Genomic DNA, 23,638 nt, shown 5'->3' with positions numbered 1-23,638 from the left:
TGTGCAGGGTAAAAACTGGCTGCATTATTTTTATACTACAATTTAGATTTCAGTTTCAACACACCCGACCCAAATGTAACTCTCTCGGCACATGTTACATCTTCCCCACTTGCAGTGCACATGGTTTTTCCAATTTTCCAAACAAATTTGTACTGCAACCCTAATGATTAACCCCTTCCTGACAGAGCCAGTTTTTGCGTTCCTGACAGAGCCCTTTTTTTCAAATCTGACATGTCTCACTTAAGTGGGGATAACTTTTTTTTGCTTTTACTTATCCCAGTGATTTTGAGATTGTTTTTTCGTGACACATTGTACTTCAAGTTAGTGGTAAATTTTCGTCGATGCAGTCTGTGTTTTTTTGTGAAAAATACCAAAATGTCGTAAAAAAATGGAAAATTTAGCAATTTGCAAAATGTTAAATTTTCTGCTTGTGAGACAAATAATCATACCACTCAAAATAGTTAATAACTAACATAGACCATATGTCTACTTTATGTTGACATCATTATTTCAACTTTCTTTTAATTTTTTGGGACACTAGGAGGCTTACAATATGAATAGCAAATTCTCAAATTTTCAAGAAAATTTCAAACACTGATTTTTTTAGGGACCAGTTCAGTTCTGATGTGACTTTGAGGGACTTGTATGTGAGACACCCCCATAAATGATGCCATTTCAAAAACTGCACCCCTCACAGTATTCAAAACAGCATTTTGGAAGTTTGTTAACCCTTTAGGTGTTTCACAGGAATTAAAACAAAGTGTAGGTGAAATTTCAAAATTTCTTTTTTTTTGCAGATTTGCAATTTTAATACATTTTTCTAAGGAACACAGTACATTTTACTAGAGAAATGTGACTGAAAATTGATTCCCCCAATTCTTTTGTTTTCATAAATATCCTATATGTGGCCCTAGTGTGCACGGTGACCAAACCACAGGCTTCATAATAGAAGGAGCACCTACTTGATTTTGGAGCCTCCTTTTTATGAGATTATTTTTTAGGCACCATGTAGGTTTCTAGGCACCATAAGATGCTAAAAGTTAGGAACCCCCCCACAAGTGACCCCATTTTGCAAACTACACCCCTCAGGGAATTCATCTAGGGGTATAGTGTACATTTCAAACCCCCAGGGGTTTCACCAATTGTGGTACAACTGGGCAGTGAAAATGAAAAATTATTTTTTTTACACAAAAATGCAGTTCTGGCTCCAAATTTGTTATTTTCAGAAGGTATGAAGGAGACAAAGCACCCCAAAATCTGTACCCCAATTTCTCCCGAGTACGGCAATGCCTCACATGTGACCAAAAAATACCATTTGGGTGCATGGCAGGACTCAGAAGGGAAGGAGTGATTTTTGGATTTTGCAGCTCAGATTCTGGTGGAATTTTGGTGGGTGCTATGTCGCATTAGCAAGACCCCCAAAGCACCAATACAGTGGAACCCCCCCCACAAGTGACCCCATTTTGCAAACTACACCCCTCAGGGAATTCATCTAGGGGTATAGTGTACATTTCAAACCCCCAGGGGTTTCACCAATTTTGATACAAGTGGGCAGTGAAAATGAAAAATTACATTTTTTTACACAAAAATGCAGTTCTGGCTCAAAATTTTTCATTTTCAGAAGGTATGAAGGAGAAAAAGCACCCCAAAATCGGTGCCCCAATTTCTCCCGAGTACGGCAATGCCTCACATGTGACCAAAAAATACCAGTTGGGTGCATGGCAGGACTCAGAAGGGAAGGAGTGATTTTTGGATTTTGCAGCACAGATTCTGGTGGAATGAATGGTGGGTGCTATGTTGCACCAATACAGTGGAACCCCCCCACAAGTCACCCCATTTTGCAAAGTACACCCCTCAGGGAATTCATCTAGGGGTATAATGTACATTTCAAACCCCCAGGGGTTTCACCAATTTTGATACAAGTGGGCAGTGAAAATGAAAAATTACATTTTTTTACACAAAAATGCAGTTCTGGCTCAAAATTTTTCATTTTCAGAAGGTATGAAGGAGAAAAAGCACCCCAAAATATGTGCCCCAATTTCTCCCGAGTACGGCAATGCCTCACATGTGACCAAAAAATACCAGTTGGGTGCATGGCAGGACTCAGAACGGAAGGAGTGATTTTTGGATTTTGCGGCTCAGATTCTGGTGGAATTTTGGTGGGTGCTATGTCGCATTAGCAAGACCCCCCAAGCACCAATACAGTGGAACCCCCCAACAAGTGACCCCATTTTGCAAACTACACCCCTCAGGGAATTCATCTAGGGGTATAGTGTACATTTCAAACCCCCAGGGGTTTCACCAATTTTGATACAAGTGGGCAGTGAAAATGAAAAATTACATTTTTTTACACAAAAATGCAGTTCTGGCTCAAAATTTTTCATTTTCAGAAGGTATGAAGGAGAAAAAGCACCCCAAAATATGTGCCCCAATTTCTCCCGAGTACGGCAATGCCTCACATGTGACCAAAAAATACCAGTTGGGTGCATGGCAGGACTCAGAAGGGAAGGAGTGATTTTTGGATTTTGCAGCTCAGATTCTGGTGGAATTTTGGTGGGTGCTATGTCGCATTAGCAAGACCCCCCAAGCACCAATACAGTGGAACCCCCCCACAAGTGACCCCATTTTGCAAACTACACCCCTCAGGGAATTCATCTAGGGGTATAGTGTACATTTCAAACCCCCAGGGGTTTCACCAATTTTGATACAAGTGGGCAGTGAAAATGAAAAATTACATTTTTTACACAAAAATGCAGTTCTGGCTCAAAATTTTTCATTTTCAGAAGGTATGAAGGAGAAAAAGCACCCCAAAATCTGTGCCCCAATTTCTCCCGAGTACGGCAATGCCTCACATGTGACCAAAAAATACCAGTTGGGTGCATGGCAGGACTCAGAAGGGAAGGAGTGATTTTTGGATTTTGCAGCTCAGATTCTGGTGGAATTTTGGTGGGTGCTATGTCGCATTAGCAAGACCCCCAAAGCACCAATACAGTGGAACCCCCCCCACAAGTGACCCCATTTTGCAAACTACACCCCTCAGGGAATTCATCTAGGGGTATAGTGTACATTTCAAACCCCCAGGGGTTTCACCAATTTTGATACAAGTGGGCAGTGAAAATGAAAAATTACATTTTTTTACACAAAAATGCAGTTCTGGCTCAAAATTTTTCATTTTCAGAAGGTATGAAGGAGAAAAAGCACCCCAAAATCTGTGCCCCAATTTCTCCCGAGTACGGCAATGCCTCACATGTGACCAAAAGATACCAGTTGGGTGCATGGCAGGACTCAGAAGGGAAGGAGTGATTTTTGGATTTTGCAGCACAGATTCTGGTGGAATGAATGGTGGGTGCTATGTTGCACCAATACAGTGGAACCCCCCCACAAGTCACCCCATTTTGCAAAGTACACCCCTCAGGGAATTCATCTAGGGGTATAGTGTACATTTCAAACCCCCAGGGGTTTCACCAATTTTGATACAAGTGGGCAGTGAAAATGAAAAATTACATTTTTTTACACAAAAATGCAGTTCTGGCTCAAAATTTTTCATTTTCAGAAGGTATGAAGGAGAAAAAGCACCCCAAAATATGTGCCCCAATTTCTCCCGAGTACGGCAATGCCTCACATGTGACCAAAAAATACCAGTTGGGTGCATGGCAGGACTCAGAACGGAAGGAGTGATTTTTGGATTTTGCGGCTCAGATTCTGGTGGAATTTTGGTGGGTGCTATGTCGCATTAGCAAGACCCCCCAAGCACCAATACAGTGGAACCCCCCCACAAGTGACCCCATTTTGCAAACTACACCCCTCAGGGAATTCATCTAGGGGTATAGTGTACATTTCAAACCCCCAGGGGTTTCACCAATTTTGATACAAGTGGGCAGTGAAAATGAAAAATTACATTTTTTACACAAAAATGCAGTTCTGGCTCAAAATTTTTCATTTTCAGAAGGTATGAAGGAGAAAAAGCACCCCAAAATCTGTGCCCCAATTTCTCCCGAGTACGGCAATGCCTCACATGTGACCAAAAAATACCAGTTGGGTGCATGGCAGGACTCAGAAGGGAAGGAGTGATTTTTGGATTTTGCAGCACAGATTCTGGTGGAATGAATGGTGGGTGCTATGTTGCACCAATACAGTGGAACCCCCCCACAAGTCACCCCATTTTGCAAACTACACCCCTCAGGGAATTCATCTAGGGGTATAGTGTACATTTCAAACCCCCAGGGGTTTCACCAATTTTGATACAAGTGGGCAGTGAAAATGAAAAAATACATTTTTTTACACAAAAATGCAGTTCTGGCTCAAAATTTTTCAATTTCAGAAGGAATGAAGGAGAAAAAGCACCCCAAAATCTGTGCCCCAATTTCTCCCGAGTACGGCAATGCCTCATGTGTGACCAAAAAGTTGCAGGACTCAGAAGGGAAGGAGTGATATTTGGATTTTGCAGCACAAATTCTGGTGGAATGATGGTGGGTGCTATGTCGCATTAGCAAGACCCCCAAAGCACCAATACAGTGGAACCCCCCCACAAGTGACCCCATTTTGCAAACTACACCCCTCAGGGAATTCATCTAGGGGTATAGTGTACATTTCAAACCCCCAGGGGTTTCACCAATTTTGATACAAGTGGGCAGTGAAAATGAAAAATTACATTTTTTTACACAAAAATGCAGTTCTGGCTCAAAATTTTTCATTTTCAGAAGGTATGAAGGAGAAAAAGCACCCCAAAATCTGTGCCCCAATTTCTCCCGAGTACGGCAATGCCTCACATGTGACCAAAAAATACCAGTTGGGTGCATGGCAGGACTCAGAAGGGAAGGAGTGATTTTTGGATTTTGCGGCTCAGATTATGGTGGAATGAATGGTGGGTGGTTTGTGGCATTAGCAAGACCCCCGAAGCACGGTGAAATTATGAACCTAATAATCCATAGATGTGTGGTATATTTTAAAACACTCCTTTATACATAGGCCGGGTTTGTCGGGGCAAGTGTCACACTGGAAAATAGTTTGCTTTCTTATTCCCTTTTTATAGCAAACTTTGCACCTTTTTTGTGTCCTGCCCTTTTTTCCAGTGGAGGGGATTTCATCAGGAAAATGCTGCCCTGGTACAATACGGGGGCCAGTACTAGAAGTACTGGGGCCCTCAGCCTGCTGGTTCCCAAATATTAGGCCCTTTATGACTTCCTCTTGAAAGTGCATAAATGTCCCCCTCTGGCCGGTAGAACGGAATAGCACGTAAGCGTTATACAGTGCCATCTGGATGATATACACGGCCAGCTTCTTGTACCAGATTTTTGTTTTCCGCAGGGCACTGTACGGCTTCAGTACCTGATCTGAAAGATCCACTCCGCCCATGTACCTATTGTAATCCAGGATACAATTAGGTTTGGAGGTGTGGGTACTGGTACCTCGTACAGGGACGGAGGTGGTACTGTCTCCGTGAATTGTTGTCAGTATAAGGACATCCCTCTTGTCCTTATATTTGACCAACAACATATTTTCGGTGCATATTCCCCTGCTTTCACCCCTTCTCATTACTTGGGCAATGTGCGTTTTTGGGAGGCCTCTTTGGTTCTTGCGCACAGTACCGCAAGCTGCTGTACCTCTTGAACCAAGGGCCTTAAACAGGGGGATGCTGGTGTAAAAGTTATCCACATAGAGGTGATAACCTTTATCCAGGAAGGGGTGCACTAAATCCCAGACAATTTTTCCACTAACACCTACGAGGGAGGGGGGGCATTCTGGCGGTTCAATTCTTGAATCCTTCCCTTCATATACCCTAAACCTGTGGGTGTACCCTGAGGTGCTTTCACACAACTTACACATTTTTATGCCATACCTTGCCCTCTTACTGGGAAGGTACTGGCGGAATTTAACCCTTCCTTTAAAATGTATAAGGGACTCGTCTATGCAAATGAATTTATCTGGGATGTACATGTCTTCAAATTTGGCACTGAAATGATCAATGACCGGCCTGACTTTGAATAGCCGGTCAAAGGTGGGATCATCTCTGGGTGGGCACTGTGCATTATCGTTGTAATGCAAAAATTTAAGGATCGTCTCAAATCGAGCCCGGGGCATGGCCATACGGTAAAATGGGGTGCTGTACAGAACATCTGTACTCCAATATTGCCTAATTTCTGGCTTTTTTACTATGCCCATATGAAACACCAGACCCCAAAACGTCATCATCTCTACTGCATCTACAGGGGTCCACCTAGCAAATGATGACGTGGGGTTTTGAGCAATAAACTGCTGGGCATATAAATTAGTTTGGTCCACCATTAAATTTATAAAATCATCAGAGAAAAATAATTTGAAAAAGTCAATTTCTCTGAGACCTGTGGAATCAAATTGGATTCCTGGCATGGCCAAAAACTCAGGAACCTGGGGCTCAAAATTGTCTGGTGGTGGGGTCCATACGAGATCAATTATTGGGGGGGGGGTCTCAGCTGCTCTACGGGGGCGTCTTTGAGGGGGTCCCTCATCACCAGAGGAGGAAGAGGAGCTTAAGGCGAATCCTTCAAATTCCCCGCTTGCATCACTGGCTGTGTCAGAGTCAGAAGCAAGCAGGGCATATGCCTCCTCCGCTGAATACATTCTTCTGGATGACTGGGATGACATTTGGGATGACATTTGGGATGCCATTTTTATTTTTGTGTTACTGGTAGTGAAATGTTTCAACACGTGTATAGTGTAGGAGGGGGTACAAACTTTATTTCAACCCGGGGGGTATGTAGTGTGTAGTGTGTATGTAGTGTGCAGAAAAAAAAAATACTTTATACAAAAAAAAAAAAAATGGAGGGGTTAAAAAAAAAAAAATTGAAGGGGTTAAAAAAAATTGAAGGGGTTAAAAAAAAAATTGAAGGGGTTAAAAAAAAAAAAAAAAAAGGTCCTGCGCCAAAAATTGAGCACAGATGTTGGTCAGTAACGTCCGTCACTGAACAGCGCTGAAAGGCAACAGGAATTTGATCAAAAAAAAAAAAAAAAAATAGATCAACCCTGTGCCGAAAAAGATGATCAGTGATGTACGTCACTGATCCGCGCACAGCGGCCACAGGACACCCACAAAATCACAGTGTGTGTAAAAAAAAAAATTAAAAAAAGACCCCACAGCACACACAAAAAAAAAAAAAGGTGATCAGTGATGCGACACTGATTACCAGTGAGGGGTAGCAGGTGCAACTGACAGTGCAACTGGCAGGTATATATAAAAAAAAAAAAAAAAAACCTCTGCACCCCTAAAAAGTTGCTGATCACCTCAGATATAGTGATCAGCACAAAAGGCGGGGGCAGCAGACACAAAATTTAGCACTCTCTATCACTCTCTGTCACTATCTCTCTCTATCTCTCTATCTCTCACTATCTAACACTCTATGACACTGCAGCAGCAGCAGTGACAGGTATATATATATATATATAAAAATACCCTGCGCCCCCAAAAAGTTGCTGATCAGTTAATTTATACTGATCAGCGCAAAAGGGGGGGCAGCAGTCAGTTATATAAAAAATATATAGCACAATCTGTCACTATCTCTATCTCTCTCTCTCTATCTCTCTCTATCTCTCTCTCTCTATCTATAACTATAACACTGCAGCAGCACAAAATATAGCACTCTCTGTCACTAGGCCTCTCTATCTCTCTCTCTCTATCTCTCTCTATCTCTCTCTATCTCTCTCTATCTCTCTCTATCTCTCTATCTCTCTCTCTATAACTATATCACACTGCAGCAGCACAAAATACAGCACTCTCTGACACTATCTCTCTCTATCTCTCTCTATCTAACTAACGCTATTAAACTGCAGCAGCACAAGTTCACAGGAAGTCACAAGTAACAGGATCCAGGAAGCATCCAGCACACTACAAGCACAGATGAAGCAGCCAAGATATTTGCAAGGATCAGGTAAGTATTTTGCCAGGTTCTGGTCAGTATATCGCGGCAGATTGGCACGGTGACCGCACTGCACGCAATTCCAGACCGGAATGGCGTCTGCAGTGCAGTCACCGTTAGTTTAAACCCCCCTCCATGGCTGTGATTGGTCCGTCGGTCCGACGGACCAATCACGGCCTTTGGGGGCGGGCGGGGTGAGGTGGGGTGACACCAGTGTCACCCTTACACCCCGCGGTGATTGGTGCTGTACTTTACAGCACCAATCACCTCCGATCGCGTGTCACCGGCGAACGTTATTCGCCGGTGACACAGAAAACGCTGTAATTGGCTGTTCACACTGAACAGCCAATCACAGCGATCGCCGACGGGGGGGCGGCATCGCAGCCCCCCCTGGGCATGCACGGACATGTCTGCTGTCAGGGACAGCAGACATGTTGAAACTGTCACCGCGTCTATAGACGCGGTGACAGTTAAATGCCATGACGTACATTTACGCCATGTGTCGGGAAGTACTTCCCGACCATGACGTAAATGTACGTCAATTGTCGGGAAGGGGTTAAGGGTCTGTTTGGGGTATAATAAGGTGGTGGTGCAAGGGATATTACTGCGTGGGGTATAATATGGTGCAAGGGATAATACTGTATTGGGTATAATATGGTGCAAGGGATATTACTGTGTGGGGTATAATATGGAGCAAGGGATATTACTATGTGGAGTATAATATGGTGCAAGGGATATTACTGCGTGGGGTATAATATGGTGCAAGGGATATTACTGCGTAGGGTATAATATGGTGCAAGGGATATTACTGTGTGGGGTATAATATGTGGCAAGGGATATTACTGTGTGGGTATAATATGTGGCAAGGGATATTACTGTGTGGGGTATAATATGTGGCAAGGGATATTACTGTGTCTGGTATAATATGGTGCAAGGGATATTACTGTGTGGGGTATAATATGGTGCAAGGGATATTACTATGTGGGGTATAATATGGTGCAAGGGATAGTACTGTGTGAGGTATAATATGGTGCAAGGGATATTACTATGTGGGGTATAATATGGTGCAAGGGATATCACTGTGTGGGGTATAATATGGTGCAAGGGATATTACTGTGTGGGGTATAATATGGTGCAAGGGATATTACTGTGTGGGGTATAATATGGTGCAAGGGATATTACTTGTGTGCCCATTCAAATGCCCTGCACCTGGCCACCTCATCCCTCTCTGCTGCAATCTGTAAAACAAACGTGCAGAAAATAAATGTGTTTTCCTGTAAAAGGTTTCCCGATACCCACATCAAACGGCGCAGGAAGCAAGGCATTCTGGGTATGGGAAGTCAGGCGCCCCGCCAGCACCAACCTTCAGAAGCAAAATCGGGAGATCTGAGCTCAAAATCCGGAAGGCGTACCACGCGGAGGATTAATGTGTGTCATTGTTTGTGTGGATTCTCTCAGAAAGAATAATAACATGATTGTACTTATATTTGGGTGACAGAGGAGCATCCTCACGGGAGCGCGACGAGCGGCTCATCTTCTCAAAGTGACTTCCAAATGGAGGCTTTGCTTACCCATTATAAAAAGTAGCTTTTGAACCGGTTGCTGAAGTGCAGAAACTTTTATGTCGGCATTGTTGTCTGCAAACTTGGTGCGTCTGTTTCGGAGGCAGTTATCTCTGACAAATAAGCAGTTCTTACAGAGGACTTGACATCACCGCTACTCCCTCAAGTATAATTGAGTAACAGCTGGCTCTGAATTCATAATGTGATGCCCTTTTTATCAGCTCGCAAGCATAATTGATAGTCATTGTGAGTTTAACTAGCATTCCTATAAAATCACTTACAGCTTTTATGCGATTTCATGTATGTCATGCACAGTTCACCTGCACACTCTTACCCAAAAGCCGTGACTCTAAAGACCCTTCATGGGCAGTGGTCGGACTGTGCTCTGTGGTGCTGCACATATCGGCTGTATTATTACCTCAGTCATCTTACATATACCATCTAGATATACCATACACAAGCAGGGATATCCCTAAAACATGCTATGAGATAATACTACACTATGAGGTACAATACTAACTAGGGCACTACTAGGAGCGATAATACCAACTAGGGCACTACACTATGAGGTATAATACTAACTATGGCACTAATATGAGGTATAGTTAGTATTATACCTCATAGTGAGGTATAATACTAACTATACCTCATAGTGAGGTATAATACTAACTATACCTCATATTACTATGAGGTATACAACTAACTAGGGCACTACTATGATGTATATTAATAACTAGGACACTACTATGAGGTATAAAACTAACTAGGGCACTACTCGGAGGTATAATACTAACTAGGGCAATACACTTTGAGGTATAATACTAATTAGGGCACTACTATAAGGTATAATAATAACTAGGGCACTATGATGAGGTATAATATTAACTAGGGCACTACGAGGAGCGATAATACTAAGTAGGGCACTACACTATGAGGTATAATACTACATTTGGCACTACTATGAGGTATAATAATAACTAGGACACTACAGTGAGGTATAAAACTAACTAGGGCACTACTATGAAGTATAATACTAAATAGGGCACTATTAGGAGGTATAATACTAACCAGGGCACTACTATGAGGTATAATACTAACCAGGGCACTACTATGAGGTATAATACTAACTAGGGCACTACTAGGAGGTAGTAACCTCCTAACCAATAGTAACCAAGGCACTAATATGATGTATACTAACTAGGGCACTACAATATGAGGTATAAACTAACTATGGCTCTAATATGAGGTATAATACTAAGTAGGGCACTACACTATAAGGTATAATAGTAACCAAGGCACTAATAGGATGTATATTACTAACTAGGGCACTACTATGAGGTATAATACTAACTAGGGCACTACTAGGAGGTATAATACTAACTAGGGCACTACACTATGAGGTATAAACTAACTAGGGCTCTAATATGAGGTATAATACTAAGTAAGGCACTACACTATAAGGTATAATAGTAACCAAGGCACTAATAGGATGTATAATACTAACTAGGGCACTACTATGAGGTATAATATTAATTAGGACATAATTTTGAACATAATCTCTGGCACTACAATGGGGCATAAAATGAATAACTGTTCTGAATAGGTGTCTCCCAAGAAGCATTGGGACAGAGGCCTCCTTCAATATAATGAAGTGTATACAGTTGCCCAAGCCACCAGCTCCAATGTACAACAATGTCGTACGTAGCAGTGGTGGCACGTGCACCCCCTGTCATTTCTGCAGGATACCCTTGGACCCGCTAATTACAACCCCCACCTTGTTCCGATGGCTCAATCCATGTGGCATTATGTGAATTTTGGCTCAATCCTTGTAGCTTTATGTGAATTTGAGCTTAATCCGTGTGGCATTATGTTAATTTTTGCTTAATCCGTGTGTAATTTTGCCCCCTCCCAAACCCTCTCCTACAGTATCACGGTGCCCCCCTTGTCCTTTTCTCCTGGATCCGCCTCTGGCAAGTAGTATTATATTTATAATGGTAGCATAATATTGCCACTAAATTTAGAGTAACTGTTGTCATAATTCTTTTTTTGAACATTGTTACGTCCACGAACACTGGGCTAGGAAGTGTTCCGCGTAGAACTCACAGAACCTCTCCTTTTCAAACTGGTTTTCAATGCAAGAGTTTATAATACCAAGAGATAAACCTGCCGCGATTAGATCCTGTAATAAATAACTTGCCAAAACTGCAACAAGACACAAGATAAAAAAGAATAATAATAATGATAAAAAAAATACAAGTGTAATTTCATAAGAAGGAGTCAGAGGAGACAGCTTGGAGGAGCTGGAAAATGCAGAACGCAGCTTATTTCTGGCCAAACTAAGTAAATATGACACACAGGCCAGAGACGGAAAGCGCACATATATTCTCAAGCTGTCATTTTGACAAAGTGACTTCTCACCAGTGGGAGATGGAAACCTAATAACATTGTTTTGTTCATTGTGTTAACCACATCCGTATAGATAAAAAAATAAAAAATAAAACATGCAAGTCTAATGCAGGGAGGATCACGGGAGCCTAAACGGAGCGCGGTGTAATCTGGATCCTACGTGTGTACCTGCTGATACCGCATTACGCCGCAGGGGGAAATGCACATAGAGTAGCCATTTACCTAAATTACCTTAGTAGCCTATATTTTGTGCTCCAAGGGGGAGATGAATCAATGTTTGGAGAGCGATAAAGTGGTAAGAAGTAAAAAACAAAAACGACAGCAGTGGATTGAGAAAAATCATGGAAGCTGATTGGTTAGTACTATATTTTATCACTCTCCAAAGTTTGATAAACTCCTCAATAAATAATCCTTACTTTAAGTAACCGTGGGATCTATTTACTAAGCTGGGAACGGAAATAAAGCACCAGCCAATCGGCCCTCAACTGCTACGGTACACGCAGTGTACAAAAATGGCAGTTAGGATCTGACTGACTGGTACTTTATCTCCCTGCTTTACCTCCCTACACGGCTTAGTACATATACTGTTGCAGGGATCCATCAAGGCATCAATGAACTAAGAGGAGATGTGGGTTTTGCTTGCATAGTTTAAGCTCCATTATGGAAACACAGTGGCACAGGGGTTAGTATTGCTGCCTCTGCACTGGTAGCAGGGATTCTATGCTTTCCTCTCACAAATACCTCAAGGCGTTAGAGTAAATTAATTAGCATATCGGTATGCGACAGAGAATTTTGATTGCAATCTCCACTGGTGCCACACTTTATAGAGAATGCATAGGTCAGTCTCAATGGTCTGACAGCAATGACTAAACAATTCTCTATAGTGTGGTATAATATGTTGGCAGGAGTGGAGTGCCGGGAGGGGGGGGGGGTGATAGGTCAATAATCAATAGGTCAACGCCATAGGCTCTACAGTCAATGGGTCAATGGGTCAATGCCATAGGCTCAACAGTCATTGGGTAGACCCCATAGGCTCTATGGTCAATAGATGGACACCATAGGCTCTACAGTCTATGGATGGACACCATAGGCTCTACAGTCCATCGATGGACACCGTAGGCTCTACAGTCAATGGATGGACACCATAGGCTCTACAGTCAATGGATGGACACCATAGGCTCTACAGTCAATGGTCGACCCCGTAGGTTCTACAGTCAATGGGTCGACCCCGTAGGCTCTACAGTCAATGGGTCGACCCCGTAGGCTCTACAGTCAATGGGTCGACCCCGTAGGCTCTACAGTCAATGGTAAAAAAGAAAACTGCACAGCACTCGGAGAGGGAAAACCCCTAGCAGCCCTCACTCCTTGGGGGAAGTCTCGGTCCCCCTAGTAGTACAATGGAAAGGGTAGGAGAGGGGAATGCTGGCGCTCAGAAGTTTGGTGGGGATAGTTTGGCGTAAGGAAAGTAGGAAGCTGGGAGCAATAACTGTGGGCTGGGTGTTGTGATGATGAAAGCAGGGGGCAATAACTGTGGGCTGGGTGTTGTGATGATGAAAGCAGGGGGCAATAACTGTAGGCTGGGTGTTGATGATGAAGGTGATGGGAAGGTCAAATCCTGGAGGTACATCATCTACTCCAGGATTTGACGTGAAGGGATCTGGGTACCGCAACACCACAACCATTCGGTGAGACAACAGGCATTGCCTCACCGTTGGACAGGTTACCTTAACATCTACCGCAGTCAGGGATTACCTTCCCATCACCTTCATCATCAACATCCTGCCTACAGTTATTGCCCCCTGCTTTCATCATCACAACACCCAGCCCACAGTTATTGCTCCCAGCTTGCTACTTTCCTTACGCCAAACTATCCCCACCAAACCCCTGAGCGCCAGCACTCCCCTCTCCTACCCTTTCCAGTCTACAGTCAATGGGTCGACCCCGTATGCTCTACAGTCATTGGGTAGACCCCATAGGCTCTATGGTCAATAAATGGACACCATAGGCTCTACAGTCAATGAATGGACACCATAGGCTCTACAGTCAATAAATGGACACCATAGGCTCTACAGTCAATGAATGGACACCATAGGCTCTACAGTCAATGGATGGACACCATAGGCTCTACAGTCAATGGTTGACCCCGTAGGGTCTACAGTCAATGGGACGACCCCGTAGGCTCTACGGTAAATGAATGGACACCATAGGCTCTACAGTCATTGGGTAGACCCCATAGGCTCTATGGTCAATAAATGAACACCATAGGCTCTACAGTCAATGAATGGACACCATAGGCTCTATAGTCAATAAATGGACACCATAGGCTCTACAGTCAATGGATGGACACCATAGGCTCTACAGTCATTGGGTAGACCCCATAGGCTCTATGGTCAATAAATGGACACCATAGGCTCTACAGTCAATAAATGGACACCATAGGCTCTACAGTCAATGAATGGACACCATAGGCTCTACAGTCAATGGATGGACACCATAGGCTCTACAGTCAATGGATGGACACCATAGGCTCTACAGTCAATGGATGGACACCATAGGCTCTACAGTCAATGGTTGACCCCGTAGGGTCTACAGTCAATGGGACGACCCCGTAGGCTCTACGGTCAATGAATGGACACCATAGGCTCTACAGTCACTGGGTAGACCCCATAGGTTCTACAGTCAATGGATCGACCCTGTAGGCTCTACAGTCAGTGGATGGACACCATATGCTCTACAGTCAATCAATTGGTCGACCCCATAGGTTCTACAGTCAATGGGTCGACCCCGTAGGTTCTACAGTAAATGGGTCGACCCCGTAGGCTCTACAGTCAATGGGTCGACAGTTAAAAGATCAACATGTAAACGTTCGACATGACAATGGTCACCACTCTTTCAAGGCTTTCTGAAGATTTGCTTATTTTACTATGAATGTATACAACTCCTCAGAAGTGAAAGTTGTGGCGAGTGGACGCGTTTCTCCTAATGTGGGTCATATACTGTATGGTTAAACCCAACAGTATCATAAAACATGTCAACTTTATGGTGCTGAAAATTTTCATTACTACCTATTGACATTTTACATGTCAACATTTTGACCCTGTTGACCCTATTATGTTGACCTTCTGACTGTCTACCCATTGCCAAAGGGGGCGCAGGGATCTCTCTCTTTGCAGTCTGGAACTATTTCTCATAGGAATGAGTTGAGTTCCATGCGCTAACGCCACTGTGAGATGGTAAAAGTTCCTGTATTCAAATTCTGAAAGCTTTTCGTTTTTGAGTTTGATGAATGAAAAACCCTATACAGTACTGGTGTAGACAATAGGTACAGGGGCGTCTCTACCATTAGGCAGCTGCCTAGGGGCCGGGATCTAAATGGGCCACCACCTAGTCTGTCTCTTTTAACATTAAGGCCATCTAAGAGGAAGACATCCTTGTTGTAATTAATGCAGGTGGCGGCTGTGGAACGTCTAAGATGCCACCTCCACACATTCACTTGAGGGGCTGGAAAGCGGGTATTGGTGGTAGTGTGGGGTTGTAGGGTAGTAGATTGGCGTTTTGCCTAGCGTGCTCTGAAGTCTTACTGTGGCCATGTGTAGGTACAGCACCAAGTACAATATCAGGCATTACCTTTATAATGAAAATTCCTCTTAAAAAAAAAAAAAATAGTGCCATCAGACTCTACATTGCATTAATTCCCAGCATTCAATCTCGACCACAATCGTCCAGGTTCAGGCAAACACAGGGAGCTGTGCAGAGAATTGTGTCCGTGTACGTGCAGTGGTTAAAAAGGACACACTGACGTCTCACACTGGGCATTGTTATATGTTTTATGATTGCAAAGGATTAAGCTCAGCCTTGCTGCAGAATGGCAATTCTCCCAGAGACAGGAGAGGAGCCCACTGCAGCCTGCTGTAATCTCTCCTTCCATCTAATTCTTCCCTGGGCCATCTCCCCTGCCTCCGCTGACAGGAATGACTGACTGAGAGCCCGCAGTGTGCTCAGGTGACAGCCCTCGTGTAGTAATCCTGCTTTTTATAGGAACATATGGGAATAACAGATAGGTGCAAAGTGTAATTGTAAGTGCAGACCTGTCATTTGCTTACACATGCAAAAAGCACAGAGCAAAATCCCTTCTGTACAGCAGGGAGATCGCTCTGATGTTACATGGCATGCAAATGCAGTAAGCCCTGATCCCAGATACTGTGCATGCGTCATTTCTAGGTACAAGCTGTATGATCTAAGAGACGGCATCTCTCCACATGAGAGTAATGTGGAGGATCCAGACCAGGTTTTGGAACAGAAGCAGAAGGTGTGTAATCAGCAGCACCTGTGATCTCCTAACATAAGTGTTTCCAGGGCAAAGGGTAAATTCTCTTAATGGTGGATTAGCTGCCCAAGTGATAGGCCGGGGTGTGGGATATGGTAGGGGCCACTGGAGCATTTGCAAGAGTCTGTTATATGCTGTGATTACCTGTATGCTGCTGCCTACAAAAACGCTTGCCTGTGGAATTAATCTGGTATGCTGGACTTCGTCAGTGGGGTCACCCCGAAGCCCATTGACGAAACGCGTAGGGGCGTGGTCTGTGTGACGCATCTGTGAAGCCGCTGTGTTCACGCTGTTTGGAAGCCCCGCTGCTGAGACGCTGAGGCGCCGGCGTCTTGCCGAGTGGTACCGTGAGTGACACCGTTTAGTTCTGGGCCTGCAGTTTTGAGCCAGTGGATTGTTTTACATATCTTGTGGTATTCAGCCCACACCGGATGATAACTTCGGTACGGGCATTACCTTCTCCGTGGGAGAAAAGTTTTTAAAAAGTGATTTCCACGTTTTATTAAAACGGTATTACACCATGAAGCGCCCCCTCTATTTGTTTTAGGTGGAGTTGACGTTTAAAGTCCCGTGGGAATCGGGTCACTCGGAGGGGAGCTGCACCTAGTAAAACTTTATTTCGGATTGGTGTGGATTGTATATCCAAAGAACTTGTTTCCTTGGAGAGAACGGACTTATTAGTGTCAGCGCACCTATATCTGTTATATATATATATATATATATATATATATATATATATATATATATATATACGTCCAAGAAGCGGATGGCACTCCATGCAATAATGACACAAATAGTCGAGTTGAAGTCAACGTTTCAGGGATCTGGTCCCTTCTATCAAGACATGTCTTGATAAAAGGGACCAGATCCCTGAAACGTTGACTTCAACTCGACTATTTGTGTCATTATTGCATGGAGTGCCATCCGCTTATTGGACGTATATTACATTGAATTTGGAAGGGCACAGTGAAAGTTGTTCACACTGTGGAGTGCCGGTCCTTGGGGTCAATATATATATATATATATATATATATATATATATAGCAATTCCTGAGGTGGCACTCCAAAGTGTCTGGGGTATAATAATAAATGGCTGGTGCCTTCCAATAGAGGAGCGGTGTCCCGGTCTTTACAATACAGGTAGGTGGGGGCGGCGGCACTCAAGCAATGATAAACGGAAAACCAGCAATACTTTTGCCAAAAGTATTGCTGGTTTTCCGTGTATCATTGCTTGAGTGCCGCCGTCCCCACCTACCTGTATATATATATATATATATATATATATATATATATATATATGTATATAAGTCACTAACTCCGGCAATCTGTGTACATACATTATGTGTCGATGGCCTTTGTGAAGCAAACATCTATATTTGCATCTCCGTTATTTCTGCTGAGCATATAATGGAAATCTCTGTGTGTATTATAAAGCTACATACATTAAACATGGCCACATTAGCATATTAATGACAGGCACTCTTGATATTTGTAGTCTGGAGAGGAGATCAAATAATTAAGAGAGCGCGCAATAAATAACATCCAACCTGGTAGACGTCGTAAGAAAAGACAGATGGAAATAAAACGTATGGATGAAGAATACACCGACTCTTGCCCTTGAAGTATACTTACGGCTGAGCGAATACCTGGGGTCAGGAGCGCCCGATGTAACGATGTATAATTAAGTCATGACTAATGTATGAATTTGATGCAAAAATAAATATATAAATAAAAGCCTTTGCTGGCTTGTAGTATAATGAGGAATCTGCATAAGTTAATGAGATTTGGGTACCGGAGGAGAATACACAGCAGACAGTGAGCTCCTGTGGTCCTACCTTTATTCATATCAATGAGTTGCTTCTTCTTCTGCAGGCGTTCCATCTTATCGCGCTCGGCTTTTTCCTTTGCTATCTTAGCGCGTTTCATCTTTTCCTCCATCTCTCGCCTCTTGTTGTTGTCTTTGGCCGCCTCCTGCAATATAAGATTCATTCATTAGCGGCATACCTATAATTAGACTAAAAAAACATTAAGTAGATACGAAGTTGGGGGATCAGCCTAGGCCAGTGGCGGATTAAGGGGGCGGGGGCACCAAGGCAATACCCCCCGTCATGTAGAACTATTCATTTCTGACTTAGGCGGTGGAGGACCTGTGTTTAGTGTCCTCCTAGTAACCTATGGTTTCGCGAGGAAGAACAGAGAAATTTGGAACTAAGCGGTCAGTGGACGCCTATAGTGGGAAGCGCTGAGAGACTGGCAGGGAACATTTCATTCGTTCTTTAGACCAACGTCTTGACAATGATAAACTCGAACAACAGTTCACTGGGTTGTGGACAGAAATGGATTTTACTGTAGGTGCCGCTAATTATCATTTCTGCTTTTTTGGTGTATAGATTCAAATTGACATTTATCCAGTCAAATAGCAGAACGTGATTTATATTTAAAGGGTAACAGTGGTTTATAAACAGGGGAGGCAGAAGTGATCGAACATTACGGAATGGCAAAGGGTTAGGGATCAAGTGCCTCCCCCCAGTACAAAACGTTAAACAACATAATCACAATAATAATAATAATAATAATAATAATAATAATAATAATAATAATAATAATGTCACATAAAATACAAAAAAAAACATTTCCCTACAACTTATCAACATGTACAGTACTTATGTTACATGAGCGTCACACATGCCTGCATAATGTATCACCCATGATGTAAAGTACATTCACCCAAACCCTTGCAAAGGCCTCACCCCTACATCCACCAGAACGTGTTTTACCACCAAATTTGCCAGAGAGGGTGGAGAGAAACAGCATACCGTGCACATGCGCTGCCATTCGATAATCAGATGGCTGCAAATTCGCAGCCCTTCCAAAGGGGTCTGAATAAGCCCCCAATTTCCTGGGATGCAGAGCGTTCATGTCCAATAAACCAGGATTCATCGCACTGTACAGAAATTCTTGACACTGTCGTAAGGGGCTCCGTCCCCTTAATGGCCCTTATTCTGGTCTGCGTGTTCGGTCGGACGGCCGATGTATTGTGTTTGCGCATGTGCAGAGGCTTTTCTGCGCATGTGTGAACGCCGCGCACGTCCGAACACGGCGTGAATTCCGTACAGAAAATGATCGTTCGGAACAATCCGAGCAGGGGGGTGGAGAGGGGCGTGAAGGGCTGTTTGGGCTCATTACCATATGCGGACGCCCCGCGTTTCATGGGCGTTCCCATGAAACCGCTGGGCGTACGTATGGCAATCCACCCGTGACGCACGTGTGGGGTGCGGACATATGACATAGCCGGATGCCAGCTGCCCGCCCATATCTCTGCTTTCACACAGAGAAATGTCCGAGCGGTCTGGAGCACTCGGAGCTGTCTGACCGCTCGGTCCATCATTCTGTGGTCGGCGACCATCGGAGGATGGGGGAGGTTCCCACAGATGGAGGAGGTGTTCACATGAAACACCCACTCGCGGTCCGTTCGGTCGGCGTCTTACCGCATTCGGACGGTTTGAGCGATCCGTACGGTAGGCGGGGCTAAGAATACTCGGTGGCCACCCGAAAATACGCATCCGACTGAGTCAAATAGAATAAGGGCCAATGTGTGAACACCTTTACTGGAGAAATATGGTTAGTATTATATCGAGGATTCCCTGTAGTGGGTGTGGGAGCAGGGGAGGGGTGGGTGCTGCAGTTGGGTGGGGGATGGTTGTGGCCGGGTTTGCGTGCTGTGGATGGGGTAGAGACCGGTGTGCCGTGGGTGGGGGAGGGGCAAGTGTGAGTGTCGTTGGCGTGGGTAGGGGAGGGTCTGGTGCGAGGGCGCCGTGGGTGGGGCAGGGTGCTTGGAGGTTGTGTGGGTGAGGCAGTCCAAAAGGGGTGGAGTTACATGTGTGGGGTGCCCCTTGTGGGTGGTGTAAGTTGGTCAGGTTGAGGGGTGCTCCAGTTGAGTGACGGGCAGTTGCGGGGGATGCGCGCGTGGGTACTGGAGGTGGGGGATAGATGGGTGCGGTGTGGGGGTAATGCGGGTATAGGAGGTCCGGATGTAGGGGTGCCGTGGGTGGATGCATTTATTCTGCGGGTGGGGGATTGGCGGAAGTGGGGTGACCGCAGGTGGGGGAGGGTGTCCGGTGGTGCTATGGGTGTGGGAGTGGCGGGTGTGGGTGTGCTGCAGGTGATGCTTACTTACAGAGGCGGAACTACCATTGGTGCAGCCGGTGCATTGCACCGGGGCCCATAAGGACTAAGGGGCCCACAGCTGTCAACCACTGCTGTGTGGCATATTGTGAACTTAGGTTGGACTGGAGGTGGGTGGCCTAAATTATATTTTTGCACCTGGGCCAACCACTCACAAGTTCCGCCACTGCTTACTTATACTGCTTTATCACTTGCAAGTCTCTGAGTGATGCTTTTTTCCTGCTGAGAGATTGGGGAGGGGCGATCTCGGGAAGTGCTGCGCTGATAGGCTATTAGCCCGGATCTGTCACTCTATGACTCCGCCCAGTGTTATACACACAGTCACAGATTGGCAGATCTAGGAGATACATAGGAGATAGTCAGGAAAATTAGCTTATTATATTTTAGGGACCTCATCAGTTTGTCAATGGGTATCTCAGGCCTTGCTTGGTCCTACACATGGATATGCATTGGAAGTGTGGATCCCATCCACATCTGCCCCCACTCTAGGATGAGTCCAGCACAGATTATCCGAGTCCGCAGATTGACGTCTGAAATACGGTGTAAGGTTCATTTAGCGCTTTCCTTTTATTTCATTCCTGATGAAATAAAATCCATCACTGTCTCCTTGCAAGTGTCAACTATTTTAAAAAGATGATTTTAGGGTTTGTCAATTAAATGTCTGCCAGACCACTTATTAGCACGGGTTCCCTATAACCTGACACATTCCGAACGTAAGTCAAGATCTAAAATTAAAATATGAAGTTTGGCAATGGACGTAATAAAAGTAATGTCCTTATTATAGTGTTGAACTACCTGAATGCAAGGTCAACCGGCTCGTGAAGTGCCATTGTATTAGCGGTAAACCAGCGGACCACTCCGGCTTTGTCTGGTATGTGTGTATGTATGTATGTATGTGTGTATGTATGTATGTATGTATGTGTATATATATATATATATATATATATATATATATATATATATATAGTTTTAGAATGTAGCTCTAAGACACCAGCGGTTTTGATCACCCATATACATTCATATAGTATTTAATCTAGAAAGTTTTGTTTGTATTTGATAGGTTGGCAGCCTAGTTCTCTGAAGTCCGACTTGGTAGATCGGATGGTTTTTTTTTGGAAAGATGTGGAGAGAACACAGGCGCCTGACCAGACTTAGGGGGAGATTCTCTAAGGTAAAAATGCAGTAAAAACCCCGTTATCGGGTTTTTACCGCATTTCGGGATGCTCTAAGCATCCCCTGCCGGGTTACCGCAGCGGGGGGCATCGCCATAAAAATCTGGCGATGTCCCATAGAAGCCAATGGGCTTCTAACGCGAACCCACCGCCGCCACGCACGGACCCCCACCGCCCTGCATCGCCCCCTCACCTGTGTCCGGGCAGCACAGAGCTGTGCTGCCCGGACCTGTGACCTCCTCCCTGCACTGATCCTCTTCTGGGTGCAGGGTGGAGGAGAACCTGGCGCAGCAGCAGCAGCGCCGGGTGTGGGAGGGAGGGGGGGAGCCGCCGGGACCTGCTGGGACCTGGCGACTCTCACCGCAAAGGACAGCTCTTAACGCAAGAGCTGTCCTTTGCCATAATTATCACATATGTTAGAACATATGCAATAATTATAATTGCGATGGGCAGCGAAGGGGGGCGGAGCGTTTTAGAGAATCTCCCCCTTATATAGTAAAAACTTATATAATCAATTTAAACCAATACCAGAATTTCAATTAAAAAAAGCATTTTAATTTATAATCAAGGTAGACACAATATATAAAAGTTTGGTATAAAACAAACAGTATAAATATAAATATAAAAAGACAACACAATTAATGCAGATGGGGAGGGGGAGGGTGTGGGTGGGGGGAAGAGAGGATTATAGGGTGAGTGGGTAAAAGTGGTTATCTCTTAGGCGTGGAAATTCTTAGGTAAAAAGCATAAGTTAAAAGCCACAGTTCTCTGTACTTAGCTCATAAAAGAGATAAATAGTATTTGTCCTTTTTCCGTTTAGGATCTGTAGAGCAGAGCATCAGTTCCAAAGCTGATTAGCATGGAGGAGTGGAGGGATGGTTCCAACGCGTTTCGTCCACCTATGGACTTCTTCAAGGGGAGCAGGATCCTGCTCCCCTTGAAGAAGTCCATACTGTAAGTAGACGAAACCTAAACAAATACATCTCCTCCGTACTGGTTTCACAAAATAAATCTTTATTTCTTCCAGTGTATTGTACCCTACACAGGGTTTGCCAAGATAAGCCCAGGCCACCAATCTTACCACCATATTACCCCACAAACCTAAACACCTGGACTGAAATGTAGGCACAGCAGCACAATTTGAGGTTTGTGGCCCCACCAATGAGTTCTTTTCAGTGAGCAGAACCCTTTCTGTATGGCTAGAATTATGCCGGAAATAACAAATCAAAAACAAAAGGTGATTTTGGAACAGATTCCATGATCTCTTGGGTAGTCGCACAATATATACACACACACATACATACAATTTAAGCTGTTCAATTTTTCATTGACTGTAGAAGTGACTTCCACAACGATTCCCAAGGGCGCCAAACTTAGACTACATTTCTCCCTTGGCGGGTAAGGCAGAAACTCTGCAATTTATTCTGAACACTGAATACAATGTAAACATTCCATTTATACAGACGCTAAACCGCAAATGATACACGATTCGGGGCTCCAGGTTTTTCCCACAATAGCCATTGCGAGAAGGACCGTTTGAAAGGAACCATAAAGACCACAGCCCCTGTGAAGTGCCTGTAAGGTTGCTCAGCCGATACAGTCTTTCTAGAAATTTGTAATTAATTTTACATACTGTGAATCGTTCAACCTGGAAGCGAGAGATTCCTATCTGCATTCCTGCTGGTATCTGGGATTGCTCTGGGATTTGGAACTATATCCCCACGGTTTCTTAATATTCTCTATTATAGGTGACTTGACTCAGTCAGCGGCAATAATCACAGTCTGTAATGCAGCATAGTATAGTGTTACTGCCTCTGCAACCCAGGAGAGGTGCAGCACTCATAAACAATATTAGCAATTGTTAGTTTAAATGACCACCCATCCAGGATTATTCTGGACAGTTCCATAATTAAGACCCACGTCCGGAGGGGTGGCGTTCCAGGACTATGCAATATCTGAGAATCAGAGTCTGGAGTTGGGGACAGCTGGGCAGAGAGCGGTGTGGGCAGCTGGCATTATCAGATAAGTCGGTGGCTATTTCAAAACCTGTTATGGCTTGTGAGCCAATTGGAACTCATGGTCCAGTAGCCAATC

The 23,638-nt window shown here is 44.3% G+C and overlaps 1 protein-coding gene across 1 annotated transcript in view; it reads right to left on the bottom strand.

The window, feature by feature from the left end:
- LOC146036361 (protein diaphanous homolog 2-like) overlaps positions 1–23,638 on the bottom strand; it is a 218,367-nt gene that overhangs the window by 155,908 nt on the left and 38,821 nt on the right. The window contains exon 2 of the mRNA XM_083160325.1: positions 18,023–18,158. Coding sequence (XP_083016451.1) covers positions 18,023–18,158 — 136 coding nt within the window. The remainder of the gene's footprint in view (positions 1–18,022; positions 18,159–23,638) is intronic.

The sequence above is a fragment of the Crinia signifera genome, chromosome 9, assembly GCF_055691185.1.
Source record: "Crinia signifera chromosome 9, ASM5569118v1, whole genome shotgun sequence".
In the NCBI taxonomy this organism is placed as follows: domain Eukaryota; kingdom Metazoa; phylum Chordata; class Amphibia; order Anura; family Myobatrachidae; genus Crinia; species Crinia signifera.
The sequence above is the reverse complement of the archived record's forward strand: the minus strand, read 5'-3'. Positions and strand labels throughout refer to the sequence as shown.